This window comes from Sorex araneus, chromosome X (assembly GCF_027595985.1).
Source record: "Sorex araneus isolate mSorAra2 chromosome X, mSorAra2.pri, whole genome shotgun sequence".
In the NCBI taxonomy this organism is placed as follows: domain Eukaryota; kingdom Metazoa; phylum Chordata; class Mammalia; order Eulipotyphla; family Soricidae; genus Sorex; species Sorex araneus.
The window spans coordinates 304,895,798-304,910,880 of NC_073313.1; the positions used below are offsets into that span (position 1 = coordinate 304,895,798).

The 15,083-nt window shown below is 39.9% G+C and overlaps 1 protein-coding gene and 1 pseudogene across 1 annotated transcript in view; both read left to right on the plus strand.

The window, feature by feature from the left end:
- The first annotated feature begins 654 nt into the window (after positions 1-654).
- Positions 655-15,083, plus strand: part of KDM3A (lysine demethylase 3A) — a 56,583-nt gene continuing 42,154 nt past the window's right edge. Inside the window, exons 1-8 of the mRNA XM_004612035.2 lie at positions 655-781; positions 1,268-1,483; positions 9,589-9,744; positions 11,515-11,625; positions 12,242-12,344; positions 13,574-13,698; positions 13,910-13,982; positions 14,117-14,205. Coding sequence (XP_004612092.2) covers positions 1,298-1,483; positions 9,589-9,744; positions 11,515-11,625; positions 12,242-12,344; positions 13,574-13,698; positions 13,910-13,982; positions 14,117-14,205 — 843 coding nt within the window. The 5' untranslated portion in view covers positions 655-781; positions 1,268-1,297. The remainder of the gene's footprint in view (positions 782-1,267; positions 1,484-9,588; positions 9,745-11,514; positions 11,626-12,241; positions 12,345-13,573; positions 13,699-13,909; positions 13,983-14,116; positions 14,206-15,083) is intronic.
- Positions 12,553-12,692, plus strand: LOC129400169 (small nucleolar RNA SNORA48; annotated as a pseudogene).

Genomic DNA, 15,083 nt, shown 5'->3' on the forward strand with positions numbered 1-15,083 from the left:
GCGCCTCCCGCGGCCATTTCACCCAGCAGCCCCAGCTGCAGCCCCCCGCCCCCCCGCTCCGACAGGCGCCTGCGCACAAACCGTCAGAGCACTGTGGCTCCTCCCTCTGGCTGAGTACGCCTGAAACCGCACGTTCCCGTCCCTTCCCTCCCCCGCCGGCTCTGGCACCGCCCTCACCCCTTTCCTGTGAGATTCTTCCGCCAAGTAAAAGGCCCATCTTCGGTCGACAGCCTACGCGCTCGAGGCGCAAGCCAATAAGCATTAACCGCCCTGAGGTTCGCTGTCAGTCTAGACTGTGCACCGCTGCGATTTCCCTCTAGGTTCTAAAGTTGATAACTGATTTCGCGGGACTTTTTTGCTTATCGTGGGGCAACAAATGGGAAGAATGGCCCGTGGCGGAGGGATCTCTCCCTTACGTTCTGTGTACTTTAACCTAATGGGGGTCGTCCGGGAGTCGGAAGGGGGAGGGGAGAGGGAGGAGGCAGCCCAGAATTGTTTTTTTTCTCTTGCCCCGCCCCCGAGGTTCCAGCCAATGGCGACGAGCCGTTTCCCCGGGAGCCTCGCCCAGCTCCTTAGCCTCAGCCAATGAGCGGCGGAAGCGGCTCCGAGGGGGCGGACCCGGGAGGCTGTGCGTGTCTTGTGAGAGCTCTTGAACCAAGTCAGAGCTCGAGTCGGCTGGGCGGCTGGAAACGGTGGCTGCCGCCGGTGACTCAGGGAGGCGGGAGGCGGGAGGCGGAGTAAGAGCGCCGCGGCCTCAGCTGCCGGGGGAAGAGGAAGAAAGGTGAAGACGCCGAGCCCGCCGCCCCCGCGCCGCAGCGCCGCCGGGACGCGGGGCGCGACAGGGCCGTCGGCCGGGAAGCGGGGTGTCGGGGCGGGGCGGCGGGACAAGTGCGGAGCCGCGGGCTCGCCCCTCCCTCGGGGCCGCCCGGGACGGGCCCTCTGCGTCGGGGCCTTTTCTTTTCCGGGGAGAGGGGCGAACACTTTCAGACCGCCCCCATCCCCCCGGACTCCGCCGGAGCCGCAAAGAATTTTCTCCTTACTCCTTCAGCGGCCAGGCTGAAGGTTTCGGAAAAGCGAAACTTGGGAGTGCGAGGGTCACGCGGCGCCGGGGCCGGTGGTGGCGGCGGGGGAGGCACCGGGGGGCGGCGGGGAGCGCGAGGAGCGCGCGCGCGTGCGGGGTCCGCTGGGGCGCGCGGGGTCCCGACGCCCCTTCCGCCCCGGCGCCCGGCCCGCCGCCCCGCCGCATTTTGTTTTTGTGTTCTTGCAGGGAGGAGTCCTTCCTGCAGGCGTGGAAACCATGGTGCTCACGCTCGGGGAAAGTTGGCCAGTATTGGTGGGGAAGCGATTCCTCAGTCTGTCCGTGGCCGACGGCAGCGACGACGGGCCCGGCAGCTGGGACGTGGAGCGCGTCGCCGAGTGGCCCTGGCTCTCGGGGACCATTCGAGCCGTCTCCCACACCGACGTGACCAAGAAAGATCTGAAGGTAAAAAAAAAAAAAAAAAAAACCCAAGAAAAAAAAAAACCGACGCTCGGGCCACAGCGGTCGGACGTTTCCTAGTTACCTTGGTAACGAGATCGCCAGTACCACCCCACCCCCCTTTGGCCCCCGACGCGCACCCCGAAAACGGCGGCCAGAAAGTTGGCACGGGGTGTGAAGGGACCGACAAGCTGGGAAACGTTTGAAATGGGTGTGTGGAGCTGCTCGGGTGGAAGGACGGGCTGGGGGCCGGCGCCGGGGGCGGCGGCGTTGGACGCACGCCCTTGTTGCCGGCGCCGTACCGTACCGAGCGTGGCTGCACGGTGATTTCTTCCCAGGGCGTGTATTGTTCATGGTAAAGTGGGCCGGCGATGACGTTCCGAATCAGTGCGGATCGAGGGCGAATGCTTGGTGGAAGTGCGTCCAGTCCTTTCATCTTTCTTTCCCCCCAGTAGCGACCCAACTTCGTAAACTTTCAGACTGGGTAGGAATGAAAGGGAGTCGTAGAGGGAGGAGTTTAGTTTTGTTTGGCATGTGAGAATGGGTGTTTGTCTGTATATGGTGGGTCGGGGCTGGAGTGGGTTCCTGGTTCTCTGTGATGAGTCTGTGGGTGGTTGTAAGATGTGACCATATATGGAGGGGCGGGGGTGGGGCCGCCCCTTATATGGTGTGTTGGAGGATTGGCTTGGAAACCTGCCACTTGGGTGTTGGGGGGGCGGGGCGGGCGGTGAGAAATGGGAACAAGTGTGGTCAGTGATTTTTTAATCAGAGTGACACTCGGAGTCCTCTTTAACTTGGAGCTTTTCAAAAAGACAAATTCCGATTGTGCGCCCTAATTGAGGAATTGGTATGAGAGGATTGTCTGGGAACAAATAGGAAGCCATTGTATCACAAAGAATTCCTTTGTGCAAAACATAACTGAAAAATGTTCCTAAGCACAGTCGGAAGTGGTGATAACTTGAAGGAAACCTGGTTAATATGTTTCAGTATTTTCTCGGTCATTTTATCATTGCTTTCTCTTGAAAACTACTCAAAGAAGGAAAGCAAGTTTTAGCATTGACACCTGAATACGTTTGATTTTTGAGACACTGTTTATTTGAACACTCACACGGTGTTAATACATGCCCAAACCAATATTGCTCTGAAAAGAGTGGTGTGAAAAGCATGTGTTGTGTGTTTTTAAAGTTTCCACAGTGTTCCTTATCTTCATATTAAAAATGAGTGACCTTTGAACACTTAACCACAACATCTCAGCCATTCTTTTATTCCATACATATATTTTAAGACAAAACTAACAAACCTGAAACTGGAGGAGATGGAGTACATGACCCTTGCCAAGGGTCATGAACCTGGAACCTGGAAGATAACCATAGCTGAGTTGTGAAGTTTTGAATTCTGAGCCCACCTCCTAGCCATCTTGCTCTCTGATTTAGGGTTGTGACATAAAAGGACTTCTATCAAACACTGAGATTTCATCTTTTCTGTTTCACTCTTCCTTAGGAAACCTGGTTTTGCCATTTATCAGAACTGTGGTATAGGGGTTGTTGATTTTAGGCTGATGTCTTCTTAAGCTGAGGAAATAGGCTTTGTGAACTTCATTTCATTAATAGTTGTGGTTGCACATGCCAAGTAAACATTTATCTAGTGCATTTGTTGTTATATAATTTGAGTGAAAACAGTATTTGATTTAAGATTAACTTAAGATTGATTTTTTAAAGAGAATTTTTGTTGCCTTTTTTTGGGCTCTGAACTGTGTGTGTTTGCAGGAACCATATGTAGTGCCCAGGATCTAACCCAGAGTCCCTAACACCTTTACTACTTCTGGTTTTTTAGACTCCTAAAGGGAAACTTTGTAACATCTAACAAAGTGAATTCAGATAAACTTCTAGTAGTTGATTACAAAGTATAGTGAAGACATAATAACAATTCAATGCTTACTATGTAGCAAGTTGTTTAATCCTTAGAGACATTGTAGATGGTACAAACCACAAATGGTAACAGTCTTTAATGTTACTAATTGAGCTTCAGAAAAGGTTAAATAAGTTGCCATAGTTTTTCACTAGGCTATAGTCAAAAAAGCTTTAGTATTTAAATAGCAGGTAGTATTCAGGTAGGTTGTGACATTATCACTTTTTATTTTGCTGGCCTCATTAGTCCCAGCACCTAGAACTCTGCTTGATATGTAGTCTTTACTAAAATACTTGAATGAATAAATGAAGGAATTTCCTCTACAACATAAAGCAGTTTAGTAATGCTATACTAATGACACAGTAGCATTCTCTTTAACTGTAATAAAACACATTTTGAGTGTGAGGTATATTGCTTCCTAAATGACTTTATTGTGCATGGAGGGAAATACCCTTTTCACCATCTTGGTTGTCTAGGACTTTCCCTTCCTTTCAACCCACCTTTCTCCTCAACTCTTGTCTGCTTACTAACATCTTGATAGATCAGTTGTACTTGCCTTTCATAAGTACCATTTCCTGCTATTAAAGCCCTTTTTGGGCAGTTGACAGCCTTGGCTAATGCCTAGTCTTTCATCCTGGTACACAATTTCAACTTAAGTGTTAGGGGTTCTGCTTGAAGTCAAACCCTGTAATATGAGACTCTAGCACAGTGTAACAAAAACCTGACTCCCTATAATTTCTATAATTTAATGCCAGAATGTTGGGTTTTAGATAAGCTTTTTTTTTTAAGGAAAAATAAAAGCATAAATTAACTTCTTGATTTATGGAGTAATAAGTAGTATTCTATTTATAGTGCTGAGCATCAAGTAAATACTTATTGACTAAAATGTCATTCTGTAAGTGTGGAAACATTTTATTGGTTTTTGTAATTAATGTTCAGGTACAATTAGTAAATATTGAGTGAGAGGTTTTGAGAGTAGCTTAAATATAACATTAACTCATACATCACTATTTTGGGGGGAAAATGAGCTCAAAATAATTTCTAATATCCGACGCCAGATAAATACGTTTGGTAGACTCTAATGCAGTGGTCTTCAACCTCTGCTCCATGGGTATAGAAAGATCTAAAGGGGCTGTAGTGATAGCACAGTGGGTAGGGCATTTGCCTTACATGCGGCCGACCCGGGTTCGATTCCCAACATCCCATGTGGCTCCCTGAGCACTGCTAGGAGTAATCCCTGTGCATTGCTGGGTGTGACCCAAAAAGCAGGAAAAAAAAAGATCTGAAAAATGCTGTGCTAATGTCTGTATCTACATAGTACCATATTGAAAGAATAATAAACTTAGAGATTCTAGATTCTAGTGAATTACGATTAACAAGTCTTTTTTTTTTTTTTTAAAGAATGTGAAATTAATGGTTTTACTCTACTCCCGGTGCTTTCATCCACCAAAGGGCATCATAATCACTGGAGTATCATAAAAATATCAATATGTAGGTTACAGTCCTTCACGTTAATTTTTAAATTTTTTTAATTTTAATTTTTAAAAAATATTTTTAAATGAGTCACCATGAGATACAGTTACAAACTTACAAACTTTCATTATTATGTTTTAGTCATACAATGATCGAATACCCATCCCTCCACCAGTGCCCATTCTCCACCATCAGTGTTCCCAGTATCCCTCCCGCCACTCCCAGCCCATTCCCCCCTCCTCCCCACCCACCTCTGTGGCAGGCACACTCCCTCTTACTCTTCTTTTGGGTGTTATGGTTTGCAGTGCAGGTAGTAAATGGCCATCATGTTTGGTCTATAGTGTACTTTCAACATGCATTTCCCATCCCGCTCAAGCCCTACAAGCATCATTAATTTAGTGGTCCCTTCTCTATCCCATCTCCCTTTTCCCCCAGCATGTGGAACTGGCTTCCAAGCCATGGAGCCATCCTCCTGGCCCTTATCTCTATTATCCTTGGGTGTTAGTCTCCCATTCTGTTACTTTATATTCCACAAATGAGTGTAGTAATTCTATGTCCCTCTCTCTCTGACTCATTTTACTCTATGTTGAATCCACTTATATGCAAATTTCATATTTTCTAACAGCTGCGTAGTATTCCATTGTGTATTTGTACCAATGTTTCTTTAGCCAGTCATCTGTTCTTGGGCACTCAGGTTTTTTCCAGATTCTGGCTATTGTAAATAGTGCTGCAATAAACATACAAGTGCAGATGTCATTTTTATTGGTTTTTTTTTTTTTTGCATCTCTGGGATATATTCCCAGAAGTGGTATTGCTGGGTCAAATGGGAGCTCAATTTCTAGATTTTTGAGAAATGTTCATATTGTTTTACAAAAAGGCTGAACCAGTTGGCATTCCCACCAGCCGTCAAGGAGAGTCCCCTTCTCCTTACATCCGCACCAACACTGGTTGCTTTTGTTCTTTTGCATCTGTGCCTGTCTCTGTGGTGTGAGATGATATCTCATTAACAACTCTGTTTTTGATTTTTGGAGTCAGTATACATATTTGTGGACTTTTGCCCCCCTGTGACTCCCTCCACCCAAGAGAGTATTGGAAGGTAGAGATAGTAGGGGGAGATAGTAGGGGGAGAATACAATTTAGACTATATTAATCAGCTGCAGGAGCTTGGTTAAATCATGTTTAACTCTACTCTTTGCCTTTTTATGTGAATATCTGCAGAGATGGATATGTGTGTGTGTGTAGAAAGATGTCATTATATATAGAACCTTATATATCAGAGCACAAATTAAAGACATTAAATTTAATAAAAATTTTGAAAGAACGTTAAAGAAAATTCAAAGTTTTTACATTTTTTTAAAAAGGTCATTAAAAAGTAGAAATTGTTGACTAGTGCAGTGTAATTTTTTCCAAAGTAAAACTTTTTTTTGAAGAACCTAAACTTCATTTTAAAATAAAATTTTTAAATACAGCATAAAATATTGAATATGAAGAGAAGCTCATTATTTTGATTGAGAATTGAATAAGCTGCATAGATTGTGGTCTGGTAAGAACTGTGATATTGCTTAAATTTGGGAAACCACTTAAAATTTTAATCCTTGAGCTTTTTCTTTGCTGAATAGATGTTAGATAACCTTTTTAAAGATTCTCTCTCCCCTTATTTCCAGTGAATGATAATCATTACTTCTGACATGATAATCTTGATAAATTAAGATTTGAATTAGCATGGAGTTTTTAACAAAACCTTGTCTTTTTGGCCCTATACTTATCAGATGTCTTTCAAAATCTTCTTAACAATTCAGTGAGGTATGGAGCTGTGTAAACAAAATTCAGAGAGCTTTGGTGCAATGTTCTTAATGTTGTGTGCAGTTAAACTGGTTTTCTTTGTTAACTCTGTGTGTTTTATGAGTGTAAAATCATTTTAAGAAAGCTTTAACTCACTGTTCACAGTAGCCAGAATCTGGAAACAACCCGAGTGCCTGAGAACGGACAACTGGTTAAAGAAACTTTGGTACATCTACACAGTGGAATACTATGCAGTTGTTAGGAGAGATGAAGTCATGAAATTTGCTTATAAGTGGATGGACATGGAGAGTACCATGCTAAGTGAAATGAGTCAGAAAGAGAGGGATAAATGTAGAAGGACTGCACTCATTAGTGGAATATAAAATAACATAATACGAGACTGACACACAAGGACATTAGACACAAGGGCCAGGAAGATTGCTCCGTAGTTGGAAACCTGTCTTATGAGCTGGGGGAGAAGACAGCTGGAATAGAAAAGGGATCACTAAGAGAATGATGGTTGGAGAAATCATTCAGGATGGGAGATGTGTGCTGAAAGTAGATAAAGGACCAAACGTGATAACCTCTCAGTATCTGTATTTCAAATCATAATGCCCAAAAGGAGAGAGAGTATGTGGGAAATTGTCTGCCATGGAGGCAGGGGGGAAGGTTAAAAAGGGGGGTATACTGGGGACATTGGTTGTGGAGAATGTGCACTGGTAGAGGGATGGGTGATTGATCATTGTATGACTGAAACTCAAACATGAAAGCTTGTATCTATATCTCATGGTGATTCAATAAAAATAAAAAATTTAAAAATTTTTAAAAAAGAAAGCTTTAACCAAGATGTCTCTGGTTCTGACAAAGATTTCACAAGCTAATTTTTGTTTATTGCATTAATTGGAAAACTTATAATCATAAAGCTTGGTAGAATTTAAGGTTGATGTCATGTAGGGCTGGAAAACAAACCAATTTAGGGTATGTAAGAGGATCTGAATTTTGTGGCTCATAAAGGATAATAGCCAATCTCTGAACACCTGTGTGAAAAGGGTCATTTGATGGGTTATAATGATAGTACCAAGGAGAAGAGTACAGGAGGGGTAGGAGGCCTTAGGAGTCAGATGTAACTGTTTACATATTTGTATTTATTCTGAGATTGTTTCTTATACAAAGCCAAGTATATACAGCTTATTGGGAAGTTGCTTGGAAAGTTAGGGATGCATATTTTATTGCTGCAGAGGAAGGATAGGGTGGTCTTAAAGTTAATTTTGAAGATTGATACTTTAGAGCCATAATGCTGGAGAAGGTTAAGGATCAGAGAGAGAGAGAGAGAGAGAGAGAGAGAAAACAGGTGTTTAGACTTTGCATATCACCCCCTGAATACTGCCAGGAATGACCCTTCAGCACAGAGCCTATGTCTCCCCAGAGCATCACAGGGTGTGCCAAAAATAAAAAAATCTGAGGAATGATTAAGGTTGGAGCTAATGAAATTGGAAAGAAGCAGAGAACTTTGTCTTTTAAATAATGAAAGAAACAGCAGGAAAGTAAGGGCCTTATAGGAATGTATTCATTCAACAAGTATTTGAGTACTGACTGGGGACTAGATACAAGTGGAATACAATGGTAAGTAAAAGCAGACAGATTTTGATCGGTTAGAATTTATAATATGCCAATCAGTTAACCACAAATAAATAATTCAAGATGTGGTAAGTGCTCAGAAAGAAAAAGTATAGGGCTTTAAGTACAATTAAGAAGGAAGCCTTTCTTAGGACTGAAGGGGCTCTTATTGATAAGGGAAGGTTTCTTTGAGGAAAGCATTTTTTAAAGAACTCTGACAATTGAATGAGAGCTAATTAAACTTCAAAAATTGAATTAATAATGGAAAAGGCAATATGGTAGTCTGAAATATGAACAGCATTGATTTATTAACTTTTTCTTTGAAAAAAATTAGAGACCTTTCAATGGAATTTATGAAATCAAAGACAGTGATTTTTCTACATGACTTAGAGGTAGTATATTGTATTATTTTTAAGATACCGAAAACATACCAAAGGAATAGGATAAATTAAGAGGTAGCATGTTTGTGACACCTGTGTCACTGTTCAAGAACCCATTATAGGACTGAATTTTTTTTGTCTTAAAATATATATACAAATTGTGTTTTTTCACAAAACAAATACCTGTTTTAAAAATACTTTGAGGGGTCAGAGTGATAGCACAGTGATAGTACATTTGCCCCTCTCACGGCCTGTTCATGTTTGATCTCTTGTATCCCATACTATTCTCTGAGCACTGTCAGGGGTAATTCCTGAGTGCAGCACCAGGAGTAACCCCTGAGCATTACCAGGGGTGACCCAGAAAGCAAAAACAAACAAAACAAAACAAAAAGTGTATTTTGAAGGTCTGAAAAAGAAAGTTTTGCAATTGTAAAGTGATAATTCAGAGATATATAAGCTAGGTAGCTTTAGACTGAGGTTATTTTTTCAAGTTTATTAAGCTGAAAGGAATATTTGAAGAGGTACCATTATTGGGCTTTCTATAGCAGTGGAATTAAAAGATAAGTGGTAGATTGTGGTGATTGGGTGTTAAGTTCACAGAGTGTCATGCAGTAGCTACTTTTTGTATTTCAAGTTTCTGTCTGTTCTTCAGATTCTGGTGTCTGTAAAAACCTTCAACATAAGGGTTCTTTGCCTTATGAAACTCTCAGAGATTACTTTGTGGGCTGAGACTAGTTCTTTTGAGCCCTTTACCTTTAGAAAGTGGTTTAGGAATCAAGTTGATTCATGGCTGATAGTTTATTATGTCTGTGAAGAGAAGGAAAAGAGCGAGAGAAAGGGGCACAGCATATTCAGATAAAATTGCTGTGGAATTATAAAGATTTAATTTTGCAGGGGCATTTTTCATGCTAATTTATTTAATCAAATTTATTTTTTAAATTGTATCTCTAGGTGTGTGTGGAGTTTGATGGGGAATCTTGGAGGAAGAGAAGATGGATAGAAGTCTACAGCCACCTAAGGAGAGCATTTTTAGTGGAGCATAACTTGGTTTTGGCTGAGCGAAATTCTCCTGAAATTTGTGAAAGACTAGTTCAGTGGCCTGCCATAGTGAGTAAAACTTTGATTTATGAATGAAATTTATTTAATTTTAATAGTTTCACTAAATTCATGAGAAGAGATTTCATGCATTATGAAACAATGAGGAATGTATATATAGTGTTTACATTTAATTCTCTGGGAAATAACTCTACACTATGATAATATAGAGGAGTAGAAGACCACCCAGAATCTTTGGTTCGCTCTCTTCTGGAGCTCTTCAGCTCAAAGACCTTGACATTTTTATGCTCTAGTTTCTTCATATGAAATATGGTAGTGGATGTAATTTGGGTTAGGTCTAGGTTAGAGATCAGAAAATTTATAGAGAGAGACACACATAGATCTATTTTCTATGATCCCAGAGTATAAGAAAGTTTGAATTTGTTTATTTTTTAAAATGGGAAGGTGGCTGGAGAGATAGTACAGTGAGTAGGGTGCTAGCCTTATATGCACCCAACCCAGGTCCTATCCAGGGCATCTTGTATGGTTCCTTGAACACCACCAGAATTGATTCCTGAATGCAAAGCCAGGAGTAACACCTAAGCATTGCTGGGTTAAAAAAAAAAAATCTAAAAAAAAAAAAGTGAAAAGAGTACCTAGATTTCCAGTTTTTCTTGAAAAAAAGTGGCAAGAAGGGGCAACACCAAACCCTTGGTATCTGTTCTTTATTTTATTTTTTTGCTTTTTGGGTCACACCAGTGATGCTCAGGAGTTACTCATGGCGCTACACTCAGGAATTACTCCTGGCGGTACCTGGGGGACCTTATGGGGTGCCGGGGATCAAACCCGGGTCGGCCGTGTGCAAGGCAAATGCCCTACCCACTGTACTATCAACTCTGATCTGGTATCTGTTCTTTATTGTGACATTAGGATGGAACTGGATAGTAGCTGTTGCTTGGCTCATGTAAGGGTTTCTTGTTTTGGTCTAAGGGTCCCTATCACTCAGAATGTTACTTGACTCAAAGATAGTAGCAGTATATGGAGTATGCCATCATCACATTTTTTAAGTCTAGTACATTTAGAGGGAAGAGTGACACTGTGTCTGAAATGACACATCTATGTTCAGGCTTTATAAAAATGTGCTGGGGCTTAAAAGGAATAAGGCCTAGATTGGGGTCATTGGAAAAGTAATGAAGATGACTGAACATCGGACATATAGCTAGAGGGCCTTAGATGCTGTTCTGGTGAAGTTAGCATTTTACCTGTGGGTCATAGAGCTGCTGGAGGTTTTGACTGATAAAGGGTCTTGCTTAGAGTTCTATTTTGCTTTTTGTATTTTCCTTCCTTTAAGAATACTGTTAACAGAATTAAGAATTTTCTAAAGAGGAGCCAGAGAAATAATCCAGCAGGTAGGGCCTTTGCCTTGCATGTGGCTGACACAAGTTTGATTCCTGGCAGCTCATATTGTCCCCTGACCCCCTCCAGGAGTGATTCATGAGTGCGGAGCTAGGAGTAAGCCTGAGCACAGCTGGATGTGCCTCCAAACAAAACCAAAACAAAAAAAAAGCAATTTGCCAAAGAAAAACAAGACTCTTTCTTCAAAAATGTACACACAACTTTGCATTGTGCACACAAATCTATATGTTAATTAGTTAACCCAGGGTCATAAATGTATATTTGATCTAAATTATTGATTTTGGATCTTGTTATGGTCCCAAAATTTTATACTTGTGGAAACTATAAAATGGGTTTTCATCTTTTTGTGTATTTGAAAAGTTGTCCCACTTTGAGATTTATCCTGAGAGCTAGAATGCCAAAACGTTTTTTTAATTTATTTTTTAGATGTACAAACCTCTGTTGGACACAGCTGGCTTGGGATCCATAACTTCTATTCGTTTTTTAGGAGATCAGCAAAAAATATTTCTTTCTAAAGACCTTTTGAAGCCTATACAGGTAAAACAAAAACAATATAACATAAAAATAGAAATGCAGAATTATTTAATATGAGAACTAAGAATGTTGTTTATTTAGATAGCTAACAGAGAAGAATCTTTCACATTTTCCTCAGTGTTAGACATTGAATTAATGATACACATTTGAGGTTGAAAAGACAAAGTTACTATAGTTGATGATATATGTATACATGGAAACAACTAGGGGATATGAAAATAATTTTTAGAAGGTTAGACCGTATACATGTAGGCATATATACTCATAGATAATCCTTATGCAAGGGTTCTGTATTGTGAATAAACCTATTTACTGAAATTTGCAATAATTTGCTGTTTTTATCATTATCTGCAGATGTGTACAGAGAGAAAAAAATTGAGTTGATGGATAAATGTTTTTTCAGTGTCAGATTTTTATTATTTTTGCTGATGATTGTACTTTAAAATGGACCCTCAGAATAGTACTGAAGTGTTCAAGAGTTTAAAATGCAAATAGGCTGTGATGTATCTTTGTGAGAAAATACAAAAATTAGATACAAAATTTGTTAGGCTTTGAGCTATTATGCTTTTGAACATGAGTTCAAAGTTCCTTTAAAATGTAATGATGTTTCACTTTTCAGGATGTAAACAATCTTCGACTTTCCCTTATGGATAATCAGAATGTCAGTAAAGAATTTCAAGCTTTGATTATGAAACATTTGGATGAAAGCCATCTTTTACAAGGCATGTAGAGTACTGCATTGTTTGACTGATGAAACTGTGTTTCCATCATTCTTGTTCACTTATTGAAATTTTTTAATTTTTAGAAATTCCTTTTCTGCCTTCTCCAGGGAGTTTGATGATATATATAATAGTTTTAAGATTTCTGAAATTGGGAAAATCTGGGGATTATGTGAAAAGTATAATAGCAGATATTTAAAAAGCTTATCTGTATCCCTGGCAGTGGACAATGAGACACCTTGTCAGTGGTATTGCTCTTACATCAGTTAGGGGCAAAACAAATGGTCCCTCATTCTCTTAGCTTGATGCCTGGATTGTTGGCCAGAGTTGGTTCAGGTTTGGAGCATATTAAAAAATAAATATGTGTGTGTATGTATTTTTTTAGACATGGAATTCGATACATTTAGAATTTTAGTCTGACACTGATAAGACACTAATTTGATAATCCTTATCTCTCCCTGTTTAGAGTTCGTCAGTTTCTTGGCCAGTTAGTTTCTCAGTTACCAGTATTTCATTAAGTTTAACATTTTTCTGGGACTCCTGAATTAGAATTGTCTGAAATTGCATAGGACCATGAATTAGATATAAATTAGCTATCTGACTACTTTGTCGGATCCCAATACTAGAATAAATACATTATCACTCTAAAATAAAGCAGTAGTAAAGTGGAATTTTAAAATATAGGGAAATGGCTCAAATGGTAACATGCTTTGGATATTCAAAGCCTTGAGTTTGATACCTGGCCTGCTTGTTCCTCCTTTGCTCTCCCTCTTGTATTTACTATGTTTTGACCCTACCCAGCACTGGTGGGTTTGGCCTAAACATACTCACACACAATACACACACACACATATTTTCTCCTAGCTTTGCTAAGAGGTCCATCATCTTATAATACTACTTTTCGATGTTTAGTGGTGTTGTCAACACACACACACACACACACACACACACACACACACACACACACACACAAACACTCTCTCTTTCTCCTAGCTTTGCTAAGAGGTCCATCATCTTATAATACTACTTTTTGATGTTTAGTGGTGTTGTCAATACACACACACACACACACACACACATTTTCTCTTAGCTTTGCTAAGAGGTCCATCATCTTACAATACTACTTTTTGATGTTTAGTGGTGTTGTCTATAGCATTTAAAAATATTATCCGGGATAATCTTTTGTTGCTCTTGAGAAATAATGCAAGTCACTGTAAGATTTTTTTTTTTAGGTGACAAAAACTTGGTTGGTTCTGAAGTAAAAATTTATAGCTTGGACCCTTCTACTCAGTGGTTTTCTGCAACCATTGTAAATGGCAACCCCACATCAAAAACTCTGCAAGTCAACTGTGAGGAGGTAAAGATGGGGACCATTGCATAAGATAATTTGATAGGGGAATGTAATTAAAAAAGCGATAACGTACCTTATAAAAGTTAGTTTTTTGTTGTTCATTGAAATATAAGAATGAAGGAAATATCATTAAAGAAATTCTCTGTATAAAACTCTTTTTTTTGCTGATTTTTGGCATGTTCCTGAGCATTTTTTAATCTTTAGTAATTCTTTTAAGATTCCAGCTCTGAAAATTGTTGATCCATCACTAATCCATGTTGAAGTTGTCCATGATAATTTCATGACATGTGGTAAGATTTGTTGTTTGATTAAAATCTCCCTCCCTACCTCCCTGCCCTCTTGCCTTCCCTCCCTCCTTTTTCTCCTTTATTCTCATGTTTAAAAGAAACTCGGAAGTCAGCTTATCTCGTTTTAAATACTTTAGGTAATTCTACAAGAATTGGAACTGTAAAACGCAAATCTTCTGAGAATAATGGAAATTTGGTTTCGAAACAAGCAAAACCTTGCTCAGAGGTAAACTTAATTTATTTTTGTCTCTTATATAAAACTTTGCTTAACCCTTATTTAACTTTTTAACAGTGTGTGACCAGTTTATTTTGTGGTTATAAATCTGTCTGCTCTACTCGTCTGTACTGTGTGATCTGTTCCTCTTTTTTAGTTCATATCTTGGCCATAATTTGTACTCTCAAACAAGTGGAGATAATATAAGTTTCTATCTCAATATTTTTGTATAAAAATGTTTTATTTTTTGATGTTTACTGAAACTTGTAAATAGACTTGATAATTTCACCAGAGGCAGGTATTTTTGAAGGTAAATTTTGGGTCAAAATGGAAGAATGCCTGGCTTAAAAAGAGGGAAGGAACCGTAGAGTTCTCAGAAGATTTGGTGTTCAAAGAGAACTGCTATCAGTTCAATAATATAGATTTGATCAATTGTCCATGATTGGGAAACATGCTAAGTTTTTAAAGAAAGTGGTTAGTCTGTCATAATTCTTTTCCATCTGGCTTTCTATCAATGATACTTTTAGTTCCAAGGGTTATTTTTAATTATGAAATGGTTAGGATTTAGACTGAAGACTTGTTTCTCTTTCGCTGAATTTCTCTCTGAACTAGTACAGGGTATATCTTGGCAAATCTTATTTGGAGGGAGCACACCCTGCAGTGCTCTAGGGTTACTCCTGACTCTGCACTCAGGAATTACTCAGGGGACCTATGGGGTGCTAGGAATCAAATTCGGGTTGACCATGTGCAAGGCAAGCTCCTTACCCTTTGTAAGTTGTCAGTTAATCAGGACCTGTTATAGTATAAATAACTCACAGTTTTTAAGTATCCAAATGTACTTTTATTGCATCTTTACTATCCTGTTTTATAATTATCAGAAATACCTTATG